Source organism: Balaenoptera acutorostrata, chromosome 5 (genome assembly GCF_949987535.1).
Source record: "Balaenoptera acutorostrata chromosome 5, mBalAcu1.1, whole genome shotgun sequence".
NCBI classification, from domain to species: domain Eukaryota; kingdom Metazoa; phylum Chordata; class Mammalia; order Artiodactyla; family Balaenopteridae; genus Balaenoptera; species Balaenoptera acutorostrata.
In genome coordinates this window covers 39,452,829-39,478,603 of record NC_080068.1, presented here as the reverse complement: position 1 = coordinate 39,478,603, position 25,775 = coordinate 39,452,829, and the positions used below count along the sequence as shown (strand labels likewise).

Genomic DNA, 25,775 nt, shown 5'->3' with positions numbered 1-25,775 from the left:
TACTTTTAGAATATTTGATGCAAAAAGAAAGCAACCTTATGCTTATTGTGAATGATCTGGCATAGAACGTCATCTTGTGAGGGAGAAAGGAAATCGTGGCATTTCATTGTAATGGGATTGAATGTTCAAACTAAGAACAAAAGCCTTGAATTAGCGCTAATGTGCTACTCTGGTCATGTGCCAGGCACTGTGTTGAATGGTTGACCAACCTTTTAAATTTTTTCAACAACTCTGCAAGGTAGGTGCTGTCTTCATTGTACATTTGAGCCACTGTTGACTAAGTTGGAGACTTTAGAGAAAACTTGGGTTAAAAATAATGGAAGAAGCAGCTGTAAAAAGGGTAATATAGGAGAGGGGGCTTTCATCCTGCCTGAAAGCCATATTGCCCCCATATTTCTTCTTTCAGTGCTACCTTTGCCTTTCTCCTTCATTTATTATATCATTGGAAATCACATCAATTACAGACGTGTTCTGCTTAAGAGTCAGCCTCTTTTAAAACTTTAAATACCTCTGGAAGGAATTTGTCCTGGAAGGTGATGTGTTATTAACTTTTAATATGAATTAATAATAAGATGGCTTTCCTTTTGACCCTGCTGGCAGTAGGTATCCCAAGGGATGGATCTTGGGTGGGGGGGGGAGGGTGTTCAGAGGGGGAGGTGAGATAGGTGTATTTAGAGGATGAAACACTTAGCAGGAAAGGCAGATCTGGGTGGAGAATCATAGCTGGGTACACAGCACAGAGAACTGGCTGCCTGTGGCCCAGCTTTAGGGCTTTGAGATGTAGAAGTGCAAATGAGGTGGCGGGATGCCAACGACAAACACTTCCTATTTCAAAACTCTGTCCCCGGCCAGGCCTACATCCCAGAAAGAGGAAGGAAACTTTCTTCTTCCTTCTCTGCACCCACTGCCCCCTGAGGTCATAGCAGTCAAGTAGTAATATGTTCATTGCTATTGTGGTTTATAACTATTTTTAATACTGTTTCTATGAGTAAATGTGCAATGAGTGTCATGTAGCCAGTTGAAAAAATAAACTTGTGGAACATGACTTATTTATAAATTGGGGACTAAATGCAGATTTTAGAAAACATATGCTAATGAAAGTTATAGGTTATATTTCATAATGAGGCTTTTTTAGTCTAACAACATATAGCTTCTTTAACTTTGGGGATAATTTCTACCCTCTGCTCTTGCCCTTCAGACAGCTGTTTACATGTTTTCACGTCATTCCTGGCACACAAGGCCCTGCCACTTTAAATAAACAGGTGCTTCTGATATAAGATGGCTGGGAAATTAATAAAAATTTGCTTTTTAGCAGTACACTGACTGTAACGTTAATAGGGACTGAGCTGTGAGCATCGTGTTTGCATGTTTTCCTAGACATCTGGAAATCTTACATCTATGGAATAATCAGACGCCATGGTAGTATCTTCTAATAAACACCCTGCTAATGGCTTAGGATTTAAAAGATTTACTACATAAATTATTTCCCCCTATGGAGTAAGTACCCAAGCTGAAAATAAGCTACAGATCCTAATAGCCAAGCAGAAGGAGTGTACTTGTCTAAGTGAAACATCTTATATGTAATTTGGCTTGTCAGACAACGTGAAGTAGGATGAAAGCTTCTTACTTTAAAATGTGCAGCTGGTGTAAGAGTGTCATATGGGTGCTCATTGTTTGGCTCGGGTGTCTTCCGTGCCAAGTGTTCTACTTGTCTTCAGGAGTCAGTGGTAGCTTTCCCCCAACTTCTTTGTTCATTGCAGAAAACATCTCCACAGTATAAAATGTTTAGGCTTTATGTATCTCCATATGTTGGAAATCAACATATCTAGATGGAAAATTTTTTTTCTGTTTAACAAAATGATAGCATATGGAGTTAAGTTTATTTAATCAGCTGGCATGTTCTTTTACTTCATGTTTCTCCGAGCACTTAAAGAGATTGCTATTCACATGAACAAGAAGAGGAATGTGTAGAACCTCTTACTGTTCTACAGAACATTAGCTTTATGACCAAAGGCCTTTCAGCTTCATGGTACTCAGAGGACAGGCCAAACTGAGGCAGTTTATGGTGAATGGTGGGTGATAGTCACTAAATAAACAGCTCACTTACCATTGCTGTATTGGCTAGAATTCTAGAGGTCCAGAAAGGCATTTCTTTACTTGCTTCTCCCTGACTTTCTTTAGAATAATATGTGACCATTTAAATGGTGCATATTCATGATTGAAAATTTAGAAAATACAAATAAAAAGAAGAAAATAGAAAGCCTCCATACCACTGTTAACCAGAGAGAACATCCCCATTAACAATTGTGGAATATTCCTCTAGTACTGTCTCTGTGTTTATGTGTATGTGTGCTTACAAAAAAGGGGACTGTTTAGAAATTAGCTTTTTATACTAAATATATTAGGAACATTCTTCCTAGTCATTAACTATTTATCTACTATATCTCTTTTAATTCAGTGGGCCCTCCATATCTTCAGGTTCCACATGTGCGGATTCAACCAACCAGAGGTTAAAAATATTAAAATAAAAAAATTCCAGGAAGTTCCAAAAAGCTGTGTGCTGGTAACTATTCACATAGCATTTAAATTGTATTTACAGCTATTTACATAACATTTACATTGTATTAGGTATTATAATTAATCTATAGATGATTTGAAGTATATAGGAGGATATGTGTAGGTTATACGCAAATACTACACCATTTTATGTAAGGGACTTGAGCATCTGTGGATTTTGGTATCCTTGGAGGGTCCTGAAACCAGTCCCCAGTGGAAACCGAGGGACATCTGTGCTTACAAAGTATTCAATTTTATTGATAATATAGAATTTGCATAATCTACCCATTGTTATTGGACATGTAAGTTCTTTTCAATTTTCAATATTATAAACAGCACTGTAATTAATATTATAACTAAATATATCCACATTCACAGTTTGTTCCATGTGTAGTATAATAGACTGGGGTTCCCCCGAAAGCAAAGCTTTTGGGCAGTTAGTTTATTTAGAAAGTGATCCAAGAGAGTGACAGTGAGTAAATGGGGATTTGAATTGAAAAGGAGGGAAAACCATTTCAAAATGTGGTATAGATATAAATGTGACATGTTTATTTTCACCAGGACGTTTTGAGGAGCCTTATGAAATGTGTCTCAGAGATATCTGCTTGGGGAAGAAAACGGGGAAGCATTTATCTGTCATCTTCCTTTGAACCATTCTCCACTGGTCCAAGGTGGTCCCACAAGCATTGTTTCCCCTGTGCTTCCAGGTTGTGCAGGTGTGGGTCCCTAAGTGCCCCCCCCCCCAGTAGGCAGCCAAAGACAGGTATGGTAGGGGTTGGGGTGAGGCACTGTTAAGTTACATCTTCACAAAGGTGATCAAGTCCTACTTGCACTTGGTTGTTGCAGTGGTAGCTTGAACAAGAGGTGGGACTGAGAGGATTTGCAGTAGGACACAAGTGTCCCATATACATTTTAGAATAGTATTTCTGGGTCAAAAGACATCCAAAATTGTATCTCAAAATACAAATACCCACCAGAGTAACAAATTAATTTACTTTCAGGTTGATTTATTTATTAAGCACCTATATATTCTGCTGCTACCTGAGGATACAACAGAGGGTAGAACAGATGTGACTGCTGTCTCAGAGTATATGTTCTTTTGCAGGGATAGAGAGAGTCAATGTGGGAGCAGATACGTAAAGATTGATTCTGACATTGCTGAGTGTTATAAAGCAAATGAAATGGAGCGATGCTGTTAGTAGTGACCTGCAGGAACTGAGACCCTGGTGAGAGCACCAGGGTCTGAGTGGAGAGCATCAGGGTTGATGGAATAGAACTCAGGGGGAAACGTAGGAGGAGTCTGTAGGAAGGAGTGGTGAGGGCCAGCCCCAAGACAAACTGCCTACTTTACATTTTTTCTTAGGGCTTGGCATACCCAAGAGAGATGTTTTAGCTTTTGGAATGTGGTCCTCTCTCAATATATACACTGTATGGAAATTAATCACTTTTAGATTCTTAGAATATATCATTAACATTCAGACTATATTGTCAATATAATTGCTTTTTCTTTGACATTTTGAAATACACTTCAGGATCTTAGAGCGCCTTAGGATTTTTAAAATCAATCTCAGAGTTAATACTAGTGAAGCATATTGAAAAGGAAACAAATGGAAATTTTCCATTAGATCACAGTGCTTTGTGGCTATGAAGGTTTATTGTATCAATATGCTTCCATTTCGACCTGAACCAAGATGGCGGAGTAGAAGGACGTGCTCTCACTCCCTCTTGTGAGAACACCAGAATCACAACTAGCTGCTGGACAGTCACCGACAGGAAGACACTGGAACTCACCAAAAAAGATACCCCACATCCAAAGACAAAGGAGAAACCACAATAAGACGGTAGGAGTGGCGCAATCACAGTAAAATCAAATCCCATAACTGTTGGGTGTGTGACTCACAGACTGGAGAACACTTATACCACAGAAGTCTACCCACTGGAGTGAAGCTTCTGAGCCCCACGTCAGGCTTCCCAACCTGGGGGTCCGGCAACGGGAGGAGAAATTCCTAGAGAATCAGACTTTGAAGGCTAGTGGGATTTGATTGCAGGACTTTGACAGGACTGGGGGAAACAGAGACTCCACTCTTGGAGGGCACACACAAAGTAGTGTGCGCATCAGGACCCAGGGGAAGGAGCAGTGACCCCAGGGGAGACTGAACCAGACCTACCTGCTAGTGTTGGAGGCTCTCCTGCAGAGGCGGGGGTTGACTGTGGCTCACCGTGGGGACAAGGACACTGTCAGCAGAACTTCTGGGAAGTACTCCTTGGCGTGAGCCCTCCCAGAGTCTGCCATTAACCTCACCAAAGAACCCAGGTAGGCTCCAGTGTTGGGTTGCCTCAGGCCAAACAACCAACAAGGAGGGAACCCAGCCACACCCATCAGCAGTCAAGCGGATTAAAGTTTACTGAGCTCTGCCCACCAGAGCAGCAGTCAGCTCTACCCACCACCAGTCCCTCCCTTCAGGAAACTTGCACAAACCTCTTAGATAGCCTCATCCACCAGAGGGCAGACAGCAGAAGCAAGAAGAACTACAATCCTGCAGCCTGTGGAACAAAAACCAGATTCACAGAAAGATAGACAAGATGAAAAGGCAAAGGGCTATGTACCAGATGAAGGAACAAGTTAAAACCCTAGAAAAAAGACTGAATGAAGTGGAGATAGGCAACCTTCCAGAAAAAAAATTCAGAATAATGATAGTAAAGATGATGCAGGACCTCGGAAAAAGAATGGAGGCAAAGATTAAGAAGGTATAAGAAATGTGTAACAAAGACCTAGAAGAATTAAAGAACAAACAAACAGAGATGAACAATACAATAACTGAAATGAAAACTACACTAGAAGGAATCAATAGCAGAATAACTGAGGCAGAGGAACGGATAAGTGACCTGGAAGACAGAATGGTGGAATTCACTGCTGCGGAACAGAATAAAGAAAAAAGAATGAAAAGAAATGAAGACAGCTTAAGAGACCTCTCGGACAACATTAACGAACCAACATTTGCATTATAAGGGTTCCAGAAGGAGAAGAGAGAGAGAAAGGACCAGATAAAATATTTGAAGAGATTATAGTTGAAAACTTCCCTAACATGGGAAAGGAAATAGCCACCTAAGTCCAGGAAGCTCACTGAGTCCCATACAGGATAAACCCAAGGAGAAACAGGCCAAGACACATAGTAATCAAATTGGCAAAAATTAAAGACAAAGAAAAATTATTGAAAGCAGCAAGGGAAAAACGACAAATAACATACAAGGGAACTCCCATAAGGTTAACAGCTGATTTCTCAGCAGAAACTCTACAAGCCAGAAGGGAGTGGCAAGATATACTTAAAGTGACGAAAGGGAAGAACCTACAACCAAGATTACTCTACCCAGCAAGGATCTCATTCAGATTCGATGGAGAAACTGAAAGGTTTACAGACAAGCAAAACTTAAGAGAATTCAGCACCACCAAACCAGCTCTACAACAGATGCTAAAGGAACTTCTCTAAGTGGGAAACACAAGAGAAGAAAAGGACCTACAAACACGAACCCAAAACAATTAAGAAAATAGTCATAGGAGCAGACACATCAAAAATTACCTTAAACGTGAATGGATTAAATGCTCCAACCAAAAGACACAGGCTTGCTGAATGGATACAAAAACAAAACCCATATATATGCTATCTACAAGAGACCCACTTCAGACCTAGGGACACATACAGACTGAAAGTGAGGGGATGGAAAAAGATATTCCATGCAAATGGAAATCAAAAGAAAGCTGGAGTAGCAATACTCATATCAGATAAAATAGACTTTAAAATAAAGAATGTTACAAGAGAAAAGGAAGGACACTACATAATGATCAAGGGATCAATCCAAGAAGAAGATATAACAATTATAAATCTATATGCACCCAACATAGGAGCACCTCAATACATAAGGCAACTGCTAACAGCTATAAAAGAGGAAATCGACAGTAACATAATAATAGTGGGGGACTTTAACACCTCACTTACACCAATGGACAGATCATCCAAAGCAAAAATTAATAAGGAAACAGAAGCTTTAAATGACACAATAGACCAGATAGATTTAATTGATATTTATAATAAGGACATTCCATCCAAAAACAGCAGATTACACTTTCTTCTCAAGTGCGCATGGAACATCCTCCAGGATAGATCACATCTTGGGTCACAAATCAAGCCTCAGTAAATTTAAGAAAATTGAAATCATATCAAGCATCTTTTCTGACCACAACGCTATGAGATTAAAAGTGAATTACAGGGGAAAAAATGTAAAAAACACAAACACATGGAGGTCAAACAGTTCATTACTAAATAACCAAGAGATCACTGAAGAAATCAAAGACGAAATCAGAAAATACCTAGGGACAAATGACAGTGAAAACACGAATGTCCAAAACCTATGGGATGCAGCAAAAGCAGTTCTAAGAGGGACGTTTATAGCTATACAAACCTACCTCAAGAAACAAGAAAAATCTCAAACAAAAAAATCTAACCTTACACCTAAAGGAACTAGAGAAAGAAGAGCAAACAAAACCCAAAGTTAGCAGAAGGAAAGAAATCATAAAGATCAGAGCGGAAATAAATGAAATAGAATCAAAGAAAACAATAGCAAAGATCAATAAAACTAAAAGCTGGTTCTTTGAGAAGATAAACAAAATTAATAAACCATTAGCCAGACTCATCAAGAAAAAGCGGGAGAGGACTCAAATCAATAAAAGTAGAAATGAAAAGGAGAAGTTACAACAGACACCACAGAAATACAAAGCATCCTAAGAGACTACTACAAGCAACTCTATGCCAATAAAATGGACAGCCTGGAAGAAATGGACAAATTCTTAGAAAGGTATAACCTTCCAAGACTGAACCAGGAAGAAACAAAATATGAACAGACCAATCACAAGTAATGAAATTGAAACTGTGATGAAAAATCTTCCAACAAACAAAAGTCCAGGACCAGATGGCTTCACAGGTGAATTCTATCAAACATTTAGAGAAGAGCTAACACCCATCCTTTTCAAACTCTTCCAAAAAATTGCAGAGGAAGGAACACTCCCAAACTCATTCTATGAGGCCACCATCACCCTGATACCAAAACCAGATAAAGATACTACAAAAAAAGAAAATTACAGACCAATATCACTGATGAATATAGATGCAAGTATCCTCAACAAAATACTAGCAAACAGAATCCAACAACACATTAAAGGATCATACACCATGATCAAGTGGGATTTATCCCAGGGATGCAAGGATTCTTCAGTGTACACAAATCAATCAATGTGATATACCATATTAAGAAATTGAAGAATAAAAACTATATGATCATCTCCATAGATGCAGAAAAAGCTTTTGACAAAATTCAACACCCATTTATGATAAAAGCTCTCCAGAAAGTGGGCATAGAGGGAGCTTACCTCAACATAATAAAGGTCATGTATGACAGACCCACAGCAAACATTATTCTCAATGGTGAAAAACTGAAAACATTTCCTCTAAGATCAAGAACAAGACAAGGATGTCCACTCTCACCGCTATTATTCAACATAGTTTTGGAAGTCCTAGCCGTGGCAGTCAGAGAAGATAAAGAAATAAAAGGAATATAAATTGGAAAAGAAGAAGTGAAACTGTCACTGTTTGCAGACGACATGATACTATACATGGAGAATCCTAAAGATGCCACCAGAAAACTACTAGAGCTAATCAATGAATTTGGTAAAGTTGCAGGATACAGAGTTAATGCCCAGAAATCTCTTGCATTCCTATACACTAATGATCAAAAATCTGGAAGAGAAATTAAGGAAACACTCCCACTTACCATTGCAACAAAAAGAATAATATACCTAGGAATAAACCTACCTAAGGAGACAAAAAACCTGTATGCAGAAAACTATAAGACACTGATGAAAGAAATTAAAGATGATACCAACAGATGGAGAGATATACCATGTTCTTGGATTGGAAGAATCAATATTGTGAAAATGACTATACTACTCAAAGCAATCTACAGATTCAGTGCGATCCCTATCAAATTACCAATGGCATTTTTTACAGAACTAGAACAAAAAATCTTAAAATTTGTATGGAGACACAAAAGACCCCAAATAGCCAAAGCAGTCTTGAGGGAAAAAAACAGAGCTGGAGGAATTAGACTCCCTGACTTCAGACTATACTACAAAGCTACAGTAATCAAGACAATATGGTACTGGCACAAAAACAGAGATATAGATCAATGGAACAGGATAGAAAGCCCAGAGGTAAACCCACTCACCTATGGTCAACTCATCTATGACAAAGGAGGCAAGGATATACAATGGAGAAAAGACAGTCTCTTCAATAAGTGGTGCTGGGAAAACTGGACAGCTACATGTAAAAGAATGAAATTAGAACACTCCCTAACACCAAACGCAAAAATAAAGTCAAAATGGATTAGAGACCTAAATGTAAGACCAGACACTATAAAAGTCTTAGAGGAAAACATAGGAAGAACACTCTTTGACGTAAAGCACAGCAAGATCTTTTTTGATCCATCTCCTAAAGTAATGGAAATAAAAACAAAAATAAACAAACGGGACCTAATGAAACTTCAAAACTTTCGCACAGCAAAGCAAACCATAAACCAGACAAAAAGACAACCCTGAGAATGGGAGAAAATATTCGGAAACGAATCAATGGACAAAGTTTTAATCTCCAAAATATATAAACAGCTCATGCAGCTCAATATTAAAAAAACAAACAACCCAATCCAAAAACGGGCAGAAAACCTAAATAGACATTTCTCCAATGAAGACATACAGATGGCCAAGAAGCACATGAAAAGCTGCTCAACATCACTAATTATTAGAGAAATGCAAAGCAAAACTACAATGAGGTATCACCTCACACCAGTTAGAATGGGCATCATCAGAAAATGTACAAACAACAAATGCTGGAGAGGGTGTGGAGAAAAGGGAACCCTCTTGCACTGTTGGTAGGAATGTAAATTGATACAGCCACTACAGAGAACAGTATGCAGTTTCCTCAAGAAACTAAAAATAGAATTACCATATGATCCAGCAATCCCACTATTGGGCATATACCCAGAGAAAACCATAATTCAAAAAGCACATGCAGCCTAATGTTCATTGCAGCACTATATACAATAGCCAGGTTATGGAAGCAACCTAAATGCCCATCGACAGACGAATGGTTAAAGAAGATGTGGTACGTATATACAATGGAATATTACTCAGCCATAAAGAGGAATGAAATTGGTTCATTTGTAGAGACGTGGATGGATCTAGAGACTGTCATACAGAGTGCAGTAAGTCAGAAAGGGAAAAACAAATATCGTGTATTAAGGCATATATGTTGAACCTAGAAAAATGGTACAGATGAACCAGTTTGCAGGGCAGAAATTGAGACACAGATTTAGAGAACAAACGTATGGACACCAAGTGGGGAAAGCCGCGGGGGGGATGTTGGTGGTGGTGTGATGAATTGGGTGATTGGCATTGACATGTGTACACTGATGTGTATAAAATTGATGACTAATAAGAACCTGCTGTATAAAAAAAATTAAATTAAATTAAAAAATTAAAAAAGATTAGGAGACCAAGGACCTGAGACCCTGCATACACCGTAATCTTGTCAGCAGCCCCTCCCTTGGGAAGTATTGTTATAAAATGCCTTATCAAATCCTCCTTTGTTGGGACACATAGTTTTTTGAGGCAGGAGCCTGCTGTGTTCCCCTTTGCCTGGCAAAGTAATGAAGCTATCCTTTAAAAAAAAAAAAATATATATATATATATATATATATATATATATATATATACTTCCATTTCATATATGAAGCAGCACTATTCAACTGCTTCTTTAGAGAGCTCAGGAAAATTAGTTTTAGAGACGTAGATTTATTCTTCAGATCTCTTAATTATAATGCCCAAGATATTTTTGTGACCTGAATAGCACATTAAGAAACCACCTCTTCACAATATAGGTGTTTCCCACATTTGTTACTAACTGTACAGTTAATCCACTTTGTAGAAAATAAGCCATGGGATTATGATCGCCACAGATTAAAAAGCACATCTTCCTTTTCAGCGATACGTAAAAACCACAGAAGCCAGAATGATATCAGATATTGAAAGATTAGGATACTAAATCTGATCTCCCAAATCACTAATTTGTGTGCCACCTTCATGATTTGCTATATTCTGTAGTGCTCATATTATTAAGTACTTAATGACTCAGTTTTTGCATAAATTTACTTAAGAATTTATTTTATTGAAATAAATAGACAGTAACTTTAAAGATGTATTCCCAACTATTAACATGAGAATGTTCGTCTGTGCTATCTAAAAGCATTATACCCACTTTGGTTAATACCGCTCTCCTAGCAGATTCAAGCTATCCCATCCAGGTGTGTGACCTTGGGCAAGTTACCAGCTTCTCCCAGCCTCTGCATTCGTTGTGTCTAATGGGGATAATGAGGTGTTGTTGCCTGTCAAGTGCTTAAGACAGTGCCCGACACAGTAATTAGTCAGTAAACGGAAGCAACTGCATGAATTCGGTTGAAGTGATTTTCGTCATTACTCTTCTGAAAAGAGCAACATTGCAGATTCAGAAATTAGACAGGCACTTCCATTCTGCATCTACAGATGGGGCTCAAGGTAGTGGAAAGAACAATAGACCAAAGAGTTGGTGAATTTTATATCACTAGCTCTGTGCAACTTGTTCAGATCTTTTGGCCTCTCTGGGATTTGGTTTCTTCATCAGACAAATCAGGAGGTTTGATTTGATTTGGTCCCAAGGCATCTAGCTCATAGGCCACCAGCTGTTTGGTTCTGATTGTGGGATATGGTTCATCTGTAATTTGAGCATGTTTTGTTTGGTTGGCTTTTTAGCTGGTTGTCTGATACATAGAGTAATCTGGGCATTTGGTGTGGTCCCAGCTGCTTTCCTGTTTTCATCATGTTAGTAAGCCTGCGCCAATTATTAATTGTTTTTGAAGCTGTATATAATTATTTAATAATTATGAGCTGTTGAAGTTTAATCCTAGTAAAATTACATCATAAAACTGAGGCATTTTTGAAGTATTTACTGATAAAAGGAAAATATAAATAAATACATTTTACATATGTTACTAACATTTAAGGTGTACTTAATATATGTTTGCCAGGCATGGAACCACTTGACCCATCATTGCCATCAATAAAAAATTATATGTGAATCTCTAGCCATGTGGCCGACAATTAAAATAACTTTTATATCTCTGGCCTACATGAATTGCCATATCCTTTCCAGATCTGGGATTCTACAGTTTTATGAGTTTCAGTCTCCTGATAGGGTAGGTCTAGACTTGGTAGTGATGAAGGTGAAGTCAAGGAAGCAAAATAAATTTTTTAAAGTCTGCTATAGCTGCTTTTTTAGATGGATGTGTATATAAATATGGGTGTGTATATGTATGTCAGCATAGTATGAACCAATTGCTGATTTTTTTTTTCCCTTAAGAATATATCTTGGAAATTTTCCCATTCATATAGTTTCTTCGTTCTTTTGAGTGGTTGCAGTGTTCCATCGAATGGATGATCACCAGTGTTTAACCAGTCTCCTTACGGTGGACATCTAGGCTTTTTTCTAACTTCTGCTATTACCCACAATAATGCTGTAATGAATGTCTTGTGTGTGTGAGCTTTTGTGCATATGTTAGTGTATCTGTAGGTTAAATTGCTGGGTTGGAGGATATGTGCATTTGTAATTTTGATTAAGTAGACAAATTGCTCTTCATGGAGGTTGAACCAGTGTACACACCCACCAACAATGCGTGAGTGAACCTGCTTCTGCTTGGCTGCTTTCCCCCTCAAGGATCCCTGTCTTTCTGTATTACGAAGGAATTTGAGTACTACTGTATTATACTTTGTTGTCTCTGGGAAAATGCTAATTAGGTGGGTGATCATTACTATTGATATTTGTGCAAATTTCACAGAGATTGAATCTTACGCTGAAGACCACTTAACTATATGTATTTGCTGAATTAAATGGCTGCACAGTTAAGCATCTTGGAATGTACTTTATGTTACTTCAGAGCACAATTATACCAGTGTAGAAAAACTCCAACTTGCAAATTGTCAGCAACTAAAGCCTTCCATGGAGATTCATTCCCATAACATAATGAAACACACTATATATATTACACAAAAGATTCGGCTATAAACAGAATTATTTACACTTTATTTTTCTTAAATTTAGAAGGAAAGACATTATCACCAGATACTGTTTCCTTGTTTTCAGAGAAAACTAATATTAGTTGGTGGAGTTGGACTAAAACACAAAGAGTTGTCCTCTTAGTCCTTGCTTCATAACCATTTGGTTGTGTACATGTGGGCCCACAGCCTTTAGATCTGAGAGTTAAAGCTGCTGTGGTTCCTTTAAGAAAATAGAGTAGTTTGTGTTACAGAAAGATACGAATGTACTCTTTCTCTTCCGCATTTGGGACTTACTACATACATTTAGGAAAATTGTAAAGGATATTCCAAACTACTATCTCTTTTCTCTTTTTCTCTTTGGGCTGCAGCTTGGCATATATGAAAGTCAGTTCCTGAAGGAACTTAGATCTTATTTATTTTTTACGCTAATAGGCCAATGTGACCTTTTCTTAAATTGACTATTCTGATAGTTTTTTTTTTCCTTTGGCTTTTATAGAAGGACTTGCAAACTTCTTTTTTATGAAGTTTTATGAAGTTTTTTTTAAGAAGTTTTCCAATTTGATTTTCAAATATGGTCCTTTACATAGCATCATACTAATTCACTTTTTTTTGAAATTTTTTATGAAGTTTTCCAATTTGATTTTCAAATATGATCCTTTACATAGCATCATACTAATTCACTTACAAGGAAGAATGTTTCCATTATTGACCTATTTGAAAAGCAGTTGTAGTGTTGGATGTAGTATTTCTAGTGAAGATACTGGTTAAATCCCAAAGAATAACCTAATTAATACAAAATCTCTTGGAGTTATTGAAATAAAAATACAAATTAAAAAGTTATTATTAGGCAATTACTCTTTATGGGTTTTTTTAGCACATATATTACATTTAAGAGAAACTGTTTGATTGTAGTTAGACTGTTGAGTTTTAAATTGTTCTGTCCCCCTAAGGAAAGTAGTTTGTGGTGTTACTCAGAGACAGTGGAAAAACAGAATGAGGCTTTGTTCTGGCATATATTACTCTGTGCTCACCCCTTCCCCACAAATCACTGAAGCTCATGACTACTTGAACTAAGGGAAGAAAACCATTTTCACTGAACCATAGCACCCCCTAACAGCCTAATAATTTATGTTTTTAAAATTCAAAGGAACATTTTGTTTCTGCTTATGAAAAGAATCATTAATCTAATATGATCTGATATCTCTTATATTCTTGTGACCAAGAAGAGATCTTTGAAAGATTCCATAGAAATTATGGGGAATGGAAGGAGGCATCACCCTTTTTGCAAATAATTGTTACATTACTCTTGTATGGGATGCTGGGGTCTGGATGCAGATCTTGAGCTGTGGCTGGACCCCTAAGCCCTCTATAGACACAGTGAACAGTGAAACTTTTTCTAGCCAGTTGCCTAACCATGCTTACTTGTGTGTTATAGGTACTTCTCCCAGCAGCTGGTCTGTTACAGTTACAGGATGTGAAGAAGACTTGCTGTGAATTTTTGGAATCTCAGCTTCACCCTGTCAACTGCTTAGGAATCCGGGCTTTCGCTGATATGCACGCATGCACGGACCTCCTGAACAAGGCCAACACCTATGCAGGCAAGTGGAATAAACCTCGGCTGAGTTTGAGACAGGGAAGAATCTGGAACTCTTGATTTCTGATATGATTCTATAGTGAATCTGGAAAGTTGTGTCATATTTCTGGACCTGGACTTTATAAAAATGCATTTACAATCTTATAATGGTATGGTAGCACTGCATAATTGAAGCATGTTCATGGAGTTCTGAATTTAAAAGAAAAAAGAAACTGTATGTGGTATTAGGCCTAAATAATAGAATAGGTAGTTTTATGTAAATATTGAATCCCTATGTATTTTTCTTTCAAATTATCAAATTAATAGGCATATAAGAAAGTGTTTACATATGAAATTAAGTCATTTTTTCTCTGTGGCTTTTTACACCTTTTTCTTGTATCCAGGAAAACATTCTGTGGCATAAAAATATTCAAAGCAAAGAAATCTAGTTGCCTTTGAGTGGGGTAGAAAAGTTGATCCCAAATAGAGGCAGCCCTCTCCTTAGATTAAACACTCGTTTCCAGGACCTCCTGCTGGCATCCTCTCCCTGTGGTGGGTGGAGGGAGGCCTGTGTCTGTCCAGTCGGGGAGAAGAGATTATTGTTATAGCTTAGGATGTAGCTAAAGTACACAAAAGTAACCTATAATTTATTTTGCTCTGAGTCTATAAACATTTAAAAAATTCATATTAAAAGTGATTATTAGGAAGTGTCTAATTTTTTAAAAAACGATTTTCTAGAAGATAAACCTGTTGGAAGTTATAATACCCCATCTCTGCCCTATATCTGTGACACCCAGTAGGAACAGTTACCATAGAACCTCCCAAGACTACTGCCCCTTAGTAAGCTCTAGAACTCCAACTTCCTATAGCCTTCAAATGCAAGAGCCCCTCATCTAAACTCTGCTCCACTCTGCATACTCTGATAACTAAGGAACATTTTGGCACATAGACCCAGGTAAGGGGTGTGTGTGTATGTATACACAGAGCCTCTGACAGGAGAAGTATTCCTAGAATCCCTATTGCATTTATCAAAGAAATAGTCATACAAGGTGGTTAGTTGGAAAAAAAAAAAAAGCCCGCAGCGCTGCAGTAAAATATAATAGGTCCAGTGAGTTTGAACTTTATAGATTTCTGTGGGGTGGCCTGATTGACCTAACTACCTTTTATAAAATTGTTTCAGTGGGAAAATGTGATACGAGTTCCAAAATGCTTATTCACAGATAAACTTTTAGAACATAACCCTTCTGTAAGTTGGGGAATGCATATAATATGTAATCTGCATTTAATATATCTTTCTCGGGCTGCTGGTTGTCTCACGGTACTTGATAAATATTACTGAATCTTAAGAGATAGAGAGGGAATGAATAAAATAGAATTAATGCAAAACATGTCCATACATAGTTCCCATGATATACTAGAACTGTTAGTTTCACTCACATCAGAACCAACTCATTGACTGTGTTTTTAGGAGACACTTAGATTTTATTATTTCTTTCTCTTATTTACAATCATAAATTTATTGTAGTGTATGACAGAATGTGAACAATTTTCCACCAGAATTACAACACCTATACATCGTAGTTTATAGAGTCTTCCTTCATAATTATGACAAGAATTTTTTGTGAAAAAATTGTCAGTTTCAACAAAATTGCAAAGAAAATTTGATTTTTCATTTTTAATGCACTAAACCTTAAATCAAAGTCTTATTTAAAAGATATACTGCTTTTATACCATGCATCTGAATCTTAAAGTTGCTCAAGTTTCTAAAGTAACATTTTATAGCATCTTTTATTATGAAAAGTTGCAACACATACAAAAATAGAATAGTACTCACCACCCACCTCACCATGAGTTGCCAATTCATGGATAATCTTGTTTTAACTACACCCTTCTTAACTTCTCCTCCTCTGTTATTATTTTTTATATGTAGACCTTTTAATAAAGTCTAATGAACATATAAAAAAGTATGCAAATCGTACATCTACAACTTCATGAATTTTTGTATCTTGTGCAATATTATTATTATTATTTTTAACATCTTTACTGGAGTATAATTGCTTTCCAATGGTGTGTTAGTTTCTGCCTTATAACAAAGTGAATCAGCTATACATATACATAAATCCCCCATATCTCCTCCCTCTTGCGTCTCCCTCACACCCTCCCTATCCTACCCCTCTAGGTGGACACAAAGCACCGAGCTGATCTCCCTGTGCTAGGCGGATGCTTCCCACTAGCTACCTATTTTACATTTGGTAGTGTATATATGTCCATGCCACTCTCTTACTTCATCCCAGCTTACCCTTCCCCATTCCTGTGTCCTCAAGTCCATTCTCTTTGTCTGTGTCTTTATTCCTGTCCTTCCCCTAGGTTCTTCAGAACCTTTTTTATTTTTTTTAGATTCCATATATATGGGTTAGCATACGGTATTTGTTTTTCTCTTTCTGACTTACTTCCTCTGTATGACAGTCTCTAGGTCCATCCACCTCACTACAAATAACTCAATTTCATTTCTTTTTATAGCTGAGTAATATTCCATTGTATATATGTGCCACATCTTCTTTATCCATTCATCTGTCGATGGACACTTAGGTTGTTTCCATGTCCTGGCTGTTGTAAATAGAGCTACAATGAACATTGTGGTACATGCCTCTTTTTGAATTATGGTTTTCTCAGGGTATATGCCCAGTAGTGGGATTGCTGGGTCGTATGGTAGTTCTATTTTTATTTTTTTGAGGAATCTCCATACCATTCTCCATAATGGCTGTATCAATTTACATTCCCACCAACAGGGCAGGAGGGTTCCCTTTTCTCCACACCCTCTCCAGCATTTATTGTTCGTAGGTTTTTTGATGATGGCCATTCTGACCGGTGTGAAGTAATACCTCATTATAGTTTTGATTTGCATTTATCTAATGATTAGTGATATTGAGCATCCTTTCATGTGTTTGTTGGCAATATGTATATCTTCTTTGAGGAAATGTCTATTTAGGTCTTCTGCCCATTTTTTGATTGGGTTGTTTGTTGTTTTGATATTGAGCTTTATGAGCTGCTTGTATATTTTGGAGATTAATCCTTTGTCAGTCACTTCGTTTGCAAATATTTCCTCCGATTCTGAGGGTTCTCTTTTCATCTTGTTTATGGTTTCCTTTGCTGTGCAAAAGCTTTGAAGTTTCATTAGTTCCCATTTGTTTATTTTTGGTTTTATTTCCATTTCTCTAGGAGGTGGGTCAAAAAGGATCTTGCTGTGATTTATGTCATGGAGTGTTCTGCCTATGTTTTCCTCTAAGAGTTTTATAGTGTCTGGCCTTACATTTAGGTCTTTAATCCATTTTGAATTTATTTTTGTGTATGGTGTTAGGGAGTGTTCTAATTTCATTCTTTTACACGTAGCTCTCCAGTTTTCCCAGCACCACTTATTGAAGAGGCTATCTTTTCTCCATTGTATATTCTTGCCTCCTTTATCAAAGATAAGGTGACCATATGTGCATGGGTTTATCTCTGGGCTTTTTATCCTGTTCCATTGATCTATATTTCTGTTTTTGTGCCAGTACCATATTGTCTTGATTACTGTAGCTTTGTAGTATAGTCTGAAGTCTGGGAGCCTGATTCCTCCAGCTCCATTTTTCTTTCTCAAGATGGCTTTGGCTATTCGGGGTCTTTTGTGTTTCCATACAAATTGTAAAATTTTTTGTTCTAGTTCTGTGAAAAATGTCTTTGGTAGTTCGATAGGGATTGCATTGAATCTGTAGATTGCTTTGGGTAGTATAGTCATTTTCACAATGTTGATTCTTCCAATCCAAGAACATGGTGTATCTCTCCATCTGTTTATATCATCTTTAATTCCTTTCATCAGTGTCTTATAGTTTTCTGCATACAGGTATTTTGTCTCCTTAGGTAGGTTTATTCCTAGGTATTTTATTCTTTTTGTTCCAGTGGTAAATGGGAGTGTTTCCTTAATTTCTCTTTTAGATTTTTCACATTAGTGTATAGGAATGCAAGAGATTTCTGTGCATTAATTTTGTACCCTGCTACTCTACCAAATTCATTGATTAGCTCTAGTAGTTTTCTGGTAGCTTCTTTAGGATTCTCTATGTATAGTATCATGTCATCTGCAAACTGACAATTTTACTTCTTCTTTTCCAATTTGGATTCCTTTTATTTCTTTTTCTTCTCTGATTGCTGTGGCTGAAACTTCCAAAATCATGTTGAATATTAGTGGTGAGAGTGGGCAACCTTGTCTTGTTCCTGATCTTAGTGGAAATGGTTTCAATTTTTCACCATTGAGAACGATGTTGGCTGTGCGTTTGCCATATATGGCCTTTATTATGTTGAGGTAAGTTCCCTGTATGCCTACTTTCTGCAGGGTTTTTATCGTAAATGGGTGTTGAAATTTGTCGAAAGCTTTTTCTGCATCTTTTGACGTGATCATATGGTTTTTCTCCTTCAGTTTGTTAATATGGTGTATCACATTGATTGATTTGCGTATACTGAAGAAACCTTGCGTTCCTGGGATAAAACCCACTTGATGATGGTGTATGATCCTTTTAATGTGCTGTTGGACTCTGCTTGCTAGTATTTTGTTGAGGATTTTTGCATCTATGTCCATCAGTGATATGGACCTGTAGTTTTCTTTTTTTGTGGCATCTTTGTCTGGTTTTCGTATCAGGGTGATGGTGGCTCCTACAATGAGTTTGGGAGTGTTCCTCCCTCTGCTATATTTTGGAAGAGTTTGAGAAGGATGGGTGTTAGCTCTTCTCTAAGTGTTTGATAGAATTCACCTGTGAAGCCATCTGGTCCTGGACTTTTGTTTGTTGGAAGATTTTTAATCACAGTTTCAATTTCATTGCTTGTGATTGGTCTATTTATATTTTCTATTTCTTCCTAGTTCAGTGTCGGAAGGTTGTGCTTTTTAAGAATGTGTCCATTTCTTCCAGGTTGTCCAATTTATTGGCATATAGTTGCTTGTAGTAATCTCTCATGATCCTTTGTATTTCTGTAGTGTCAGTTGTTACTTCTCCTTTTTCATTTCTAATTCTATTGATTTGGGTCTTCTCCCTTTTTTTCTTGATGAGTCTGGCTAAAGGTTTATCAATTTTGTTTATGTTCTCAAAGAACCAGCTTTTAGTTTTATTGATCTTTGCTATTGTTTTCTTTGTTTCTATTTCATTTATTTCTGCTCTGATCTTTATGATTTCTTTCCTTCTGCTAACTTTGGGTTTTGTTTGTTCTTCTTTCTCTAGTTCCTTTAGGTGTAAGGTTAGATTATTTATTTGAGATTTTTCTTGTTTCTTGAGGTAGGATTGTATTGCTATAAACTTTCCTCTTAGAAGTGCTTTTGCTGTATCCCATAGGTTTTGTGTTTCATTGTCGTTTGTCTCTAGGTATTTTTGATTTCCTCTTTGATTCCTTCAGTGACCTCTTGGTTATTTAGTAGTGTATTGTTTAGCCTCCATGTGTTTGTTTTTTTACAGATTTTTTCCTGTAATTGATATCTAGTCTCATAGTGCTGTGGTTGGAAAAGATACTTGATACGATTTCAATTATATTAAATTTACCAAGGCTTGATTTGTGACCCAAGATATGATCTATCCTGGAGAATGTTCCGTGAGCACTTGAGAAGAAAGTGTAATCTGCTGTTTTTGGATGGAATGTCCTATAAATATCATTTAAGTCCATCTTGTTTAATGTGTCATTTAAAGCTTATGTTTCCTTTTTTTTTTGCACTTTGGATGATCTGTCCATTGGTGAAAGTGGGGTGTTAAAGTCCACTACTGTTGTTGTGTAGGTGTCAATTTCCCCTTTTATGGCTGCTAGCATTTTCCTTATATATTGAGGTTATCCTATGGGGGGGTGCATAAATATTTACAATTGTTATATCTTCTTCTTGGATTGATCCCTTGATCATTATGTAGTGTCCTTCTTTGTCTCTTGTAATAGTCTTTATTTTAAAGTCTATTTTGTCTGATAAGAGAATTGCTACTCCAGCTTTCTTTTGATTTCCATTTGCATGGAATATCTTTTTCTATCCCCTCACTTTCAGTCTGTATGTGTCCCTAGGTCTGAAGTGGGTCTCTTGTAGACAGCATATATATGGGTCTTGTTTTTGTATCCATTCAACAAGCCTGTGTCTTTTGGTTGGAGCATTTAATCCATTCATGTTTAAGGTAATTTTTGATATGTATGCTCCTATGACTATTTTCTTAATTGTTTTGGGTTCGTGTTTGTAGGTCCTTTACTTCTCTTGTGTTTCCCACTTAGAGAAGTTCCTTTAGCATCTGTTGTAGAGCTGGTTTGGTGGTGCTGAATTCTCTTAAGTTTTGCTTGTCTGTAAACCTTTCGGTTTCTCCATCGAATCTGAATGAGATCCTTGCTGGGTAGAGTAATGTTGGTTGTAGGTTTTTCCCTTTCATCACTTTAAATATGTCCTGCCACTCCCTTCTGGCTTGCAGAGTTTCTGCTGAAAGATCAGCTGTTAACCTTATGCGGATTCCGTTGTATGTTAATTGTTGCTTTTCCCTTGCTGCTTTTAATATTTTTTCTTTGTCTTTAATTTTTGTCAGTTTGATTACTATGTGTCTTGGCGTGTTTCTCCTTGGATTTATTCTGTATGGGACTCTCTGTGCTTCCTGGACTTGATTGACTATTTCCTTTCCCATATTAGGGAAGTTTTCAACTATAATCTCTTCAAATATTTTCTCAGTCCCTTTTTTTTTTTCCTCTTCTTCTATGGGACCCCTATAATTCGAACGTTGGTGCATTTAATGTTGTCCCAGAGGTCTCTGAGATTGTCCTCAATTCTTTTCATTCCTTTTTCTTTATTCTGCTCTGCAGTAGTTATTTCCACTATTTTATCTTCCAGGTCACTTATGCCTTCCTCTGCCTCAGTTATTCTGCTATTGATTCCTTCTAGAAGATTTTTAATTTCATGTATTGTGTTGTTCATCATTGTTTGTTTGCTCTTTAGTTCTTCTAGGTCCTTGTTAAACATTTCTTGTATTTTTCCCTTCTATTTGCAAGATTTTGGATCATCTTTACTATCATTACTCTGAATTCTTTTCCAGGTAGACTGCATATTTCCTCTTCATTGTTTGGTCTGGTAGGTTTTTACCTTGCTCCTTCATCTGCTGTGTATTTCTCTGTCTTCTCATCTTGCTTAACTTACTGTGTTTGGGGTCTCCTTTTCGCTGGCTGCAGGGTCATAGTTCCTGTCGTTTTTGGTGTCTGCCCCCAGTGGGTAAGGTTGTTTCAGTGGGTTGTGTAGGCTTCCTGGTGGAGGGGACTGGTGCCTGTGTTCTGGTGGATGAGTTTGGATCTTGTCTTTCTGGTGGGCAGGGCTGCGTGCGGTGGTGTGTTTTGGGGTGTTTGTGACCTTATTATGATTTTAGGCAGCCTCTCTGCTAATGGGTGTGGTTGTGTTCCTGTCTTGCTAGTTGTTTGGCATAGGGTGTCCAGCACTGTAACTTGGTGGTCGTTGAGTGGAGCTGGGTCTTAGCGTTGAGATGGAGATCTGTGGGAGAGCTCTCGTCGTTTGATATTATGTGGGGCCAGGGGGGTCTCTGGCGGACCAATGTCCTGAACTCGGCTCTCCCACCTTAGAGGCTCAGGCCTGACACCGGGCCAGAGTACCAAGACCCGTTTGGCCAGTCTGAGGTCTTCTGCCAGCGTTCAGTAGGTGTTCTGTAGGAGTTGTTCCACATGTAGATGTAGTTTTGATGTATTTGTGGGGAGCAAGGTGATATCCACGTCTTACTCATCTTCCATCTTGAAAGCACCCTCTCCAATATTATTTTGAAGCAATTCAGTAATGTTATTTCATATACATATTTCATCCTTATAATTTTAAAGAAATAAAATTGCAGTGACCAACTTCATATAATCAAGCTATTTCCATAACTTTGGGGTATTGATAACTAGTTGCAACAAACTTTCTAAAATAAATAATCCAGTATAATACTAAAGTAAAATAGTTGTTCTTCATCGTGAAAATATCTGATTGTTGTTTATATCTTAAGCAAACAGGAGGTGGGGAGGTAGGGAGTCAACACAGGAAGATACCTAGAGTTCTCTTTTTCTGCCATAATAAATTATTGTTTTTCAGTCCTTCCCGCCTTTATTTTTACAATTCAAACATTTTATGTGTCCAGAAGGCCTACCCAAACTCCTAAATTACTTTCAAGTTCAAATTTGAGCATATAAATAAATCTAGGAGACTGAAGGTATTCCCGGAACAGTGACAATAGAAGAAGTTAATATCTTAACTTTTTTCCCCCATCCATAGAAGAAGTTAATATCTTAACTTTTTTCCCCCGTCCTAGGCAGTGGGCTTATAAGTGGGCTGTGTGGCATACAGGCAAGAAAGAAGGAAAGGAAGAAATAAGGAGCAATAGAAGAGTTATTAAATACATAAGTACATACGTACATGGAAAGAAGCAGGGAGGAGAAAGAGGGGCTGAGGGAGAGAGAGGGGAAAGGGAAGAAAGTTGCATAACCTCAGGGTACATCCTGATCCAAGGTGTGACTGTGCTTAAGAGACTGGAGCACTCCTTATCCTCTGAAAACTCACCAGAGCTTCTGGGCAGAAGATCTGCTTTATTCCTTTCTCTTGCAGATTGGAAATGAGCTGTGTCATATTCATTATAATTGAATTAAATTGTACAGGTGTAATGAAAATTAAAATGGTCCATGGGAATCTCTTCTATGAACTCGTGTTCATTTTTCATATATCAGCATCTTTAGAAAAAGTAAAAATATGGGAAACCTAGTGTGGAAGGTCGGAGGTCTCAGCACTGGGGGAGAGTCTGCACTGCCCATCCTGGTGACCCCCTCCCATTGCTTCAGTCACAGCCCTTCCCCCCTGGCCCACTCTGCTTTTCCAGGGTTGTGAGCAGCCTCAAACCATGGACCACCGAGGGCCACCAGACCAGTCAGGCAAAATGACCTTCATGTTGAGACCTGGTGTTCTGGACTGTAATCAGCCTTTCTTATGCTCTTGAGTGATTGTTTTCTTAGCAGAAAAGCTGTGTGAAATTATTTTTGCTCTATACCTAAAAACGCAAAATTTCACACCTACGCCAAGAATATGGACTTGTTTGGAGAATGCTGGTTTATGGACTTGTGTCTTGATTGATGTTCGTGTTTTACTCATTTCCCAAATCATTAAGACCTTTGTTTTGAGCATTTTTGCTGAACTGAAAATATAGAGGAGATAAAAACTGAACTTATGACTTCAGGTACATTTTTATAGTTCCAGCAAAAGATTCTTTTGGAAGTTAGATTTTAACTTGAAATATGAATTTTATTCAACCTTTCTTGTTGATAAACAAAAGTTACCAGTGGTTGAATTGTGAGAATTTCTAAATTTAAGGGAAACAGTAAGTTCCTAATTCTTAGTCATTCCTACATCTCACCACTCCCCACACTAAAAATTTGAGAAGCTGCTTAATATTGGTTCTAACTGACCTTTGGGGAAATTTTTAGTATCATATTCAAACCAGTGCTCTAGCTGAAACTCTGAGGGACCTGACATTCCTCAGTAACAGGGCTACCTGTGAAGAAGTCCTCAGGTCACTGACATGCTTTCAGTTTATTTCCTGTTCTCTTCTTGCTCTTAACCCTATTATCTGTTTATATATCCTAGGCCTGTCCAGGCACCCCATAGTGCCCTACTTTAGCCTTCCCACTATGCTTGGACACTGATCAAACATTTTTATATGCCCAGCTGTTTTCTTGTGTGTACGCTCTCCCTTTGTCTTAAATGAAACTTTGCTTTGTCCCATACCTGCATGTTGGGGGCAAACTTCTTTAAGGGGCACTCCCCCCCTACTCACCAGGTGGGTAGGAGGGTAGACTTCCAGACTGTTGTTCTGTCACTGTCACTGTCCTCGGTTCTGCACTTTCTGGCTGTCAGTCTGCAGCATTCTCTCTGCAGCCCATTCTCTCTAGGACTCCAGGCCTCCAGTCATACTTCGTCTGACACCTGAATTGTCTTTTCCCTCTGTACTTTGTTTCTCTTGCCATCAGCAACTTCAAAATCTATACTGTTGTCTCCCTTGAGCCTCCCTCTTCCTACCTCCTTGAGACTACTGTCTTCCTTCCATAAACCCATTTGCCACCTTAGAGCACAACTCTAGGGCATGTTGAACCTTGTTGGTATTTGGATCTCCCAAGGTTTCAACCTTTGCACTGACCATATTCCTGCCTTCTCGTGCTCTTGTGTTTCTTCATAAATATGTGTTCTCTGGTCCCAGTTCTCCCAGTCATCTCTTGGCTGCTCAGCTTAGACCCAGTGGTCAGTCCTTTCAGAGCTATCCTCTTTATGTGCCAAACTGCTGTGGGTGATGACAGGCTCAATACAATTTAACCCCTGCTTCAAAGGAGTTTATAGGCCAGTAGTAGTCAAGTCACACCCAAATTTGGTATATCTAGATTATGCCTTATTCTCTCTGAGAGGTGGTCCCATAACATTTTCTTCTGCAGTCAGTTTACTTCAGTCATTTGCCCACCCTTCTGTAATTTAGGCTAGGAATCACTGCTTGCGGTAAACATCTGTCAAAATAAGCTCATGATTTTGAAATCTGCCCTCTTGGAGGAAACTTGAGAGAGTGGTTCTAATAATGGTATCACCAGCCTTGACTTTGTGATATGCATACCAAAGAATAGATGCCGCTTATTCGAGGGTCTGTCGCAATGTTAATTTACCGATACAGAAGATTTCTTCCTTTGCAGAACTGCGAAAGCATTTGATGTACACCACTTCTTTTTTAAAATTTATTTTTATTTATTTATTTTTGGCTGTGTTGGGTCTTCGTTTCTGTGCGAGGGCTTTCTCTAGTTGCGGCAAGCGGGAGCCACTCTTCATCGTGGTGCGCAGGCCCCTCACCACGGCGGCCTCTCTTGTTGCGGAGCACAGGCTCCAGATGCGCAGGCTCAGTAGTTGTGGATCACGGGCCTAGTTGCTCCGCCGGCATGTGGGATCTTCCCAGACCAGGGCTCGAACCCGTGTCCCCTGCATTAGCAGGCAGACTCTCAACCACTGCGCCACCAGGAAGCCCGTACACCACTTCTTGATTGAATTTAAGGTGACTTAAATGACACTTCTTAAAAGAATTAATCATTTTTATATTCTTAAACTTATTATGGTCTTCATTTATGTCCTAACAAACTACATGCAATTTCTCTGTTCTGCTTTGTTGACAGTTTTTCTAGCTGAGGTGAGTTAGCTCTTTTCAGGTTTCACCAAATTGTCTGTGTTAATTGGAACTGCTGGAGATATATATATGAATTTTTTCCCCTTAGAGACTAATAGTATTCAGAATGAAAGACTCATGGAGTATTAGCACTAGTTGGGAACCTTAGCAGTTATCTAGTCTAACACTGTCATTTTATTAATTAAGAAAATGAAGACTAGAGATATCTTTATTTTCCTCCAAACACTTTGTCTCTCAGGGGGTAAGC

General features: G+C 38.0%; 1 protein-coding gene across 2 annotated transcripts in view; it reads left to right on the top strand.

Moving 5' to 3' along the window:
- Positions 1 to 25,775, top strand: part of KLHL2 (kelch like family member 2) — a 126,297-nt gene that overhangs the window by 57,723 nt on the left and 42,799 nt on the right. For both annotated transcript variants that reach the window (XM_057547291.1, XM_028165073.1), the window contains one exon: positions 14,184 to 14,346. In XM_057547291.1, coding sequence (XP_057403274.1) covers positions 14,184 to 14,346 — 163 coding nt within the window. The remainder of the gene's footprint in view (positions 1 to 14,183; positions 14,347 to 25,775) is intronic.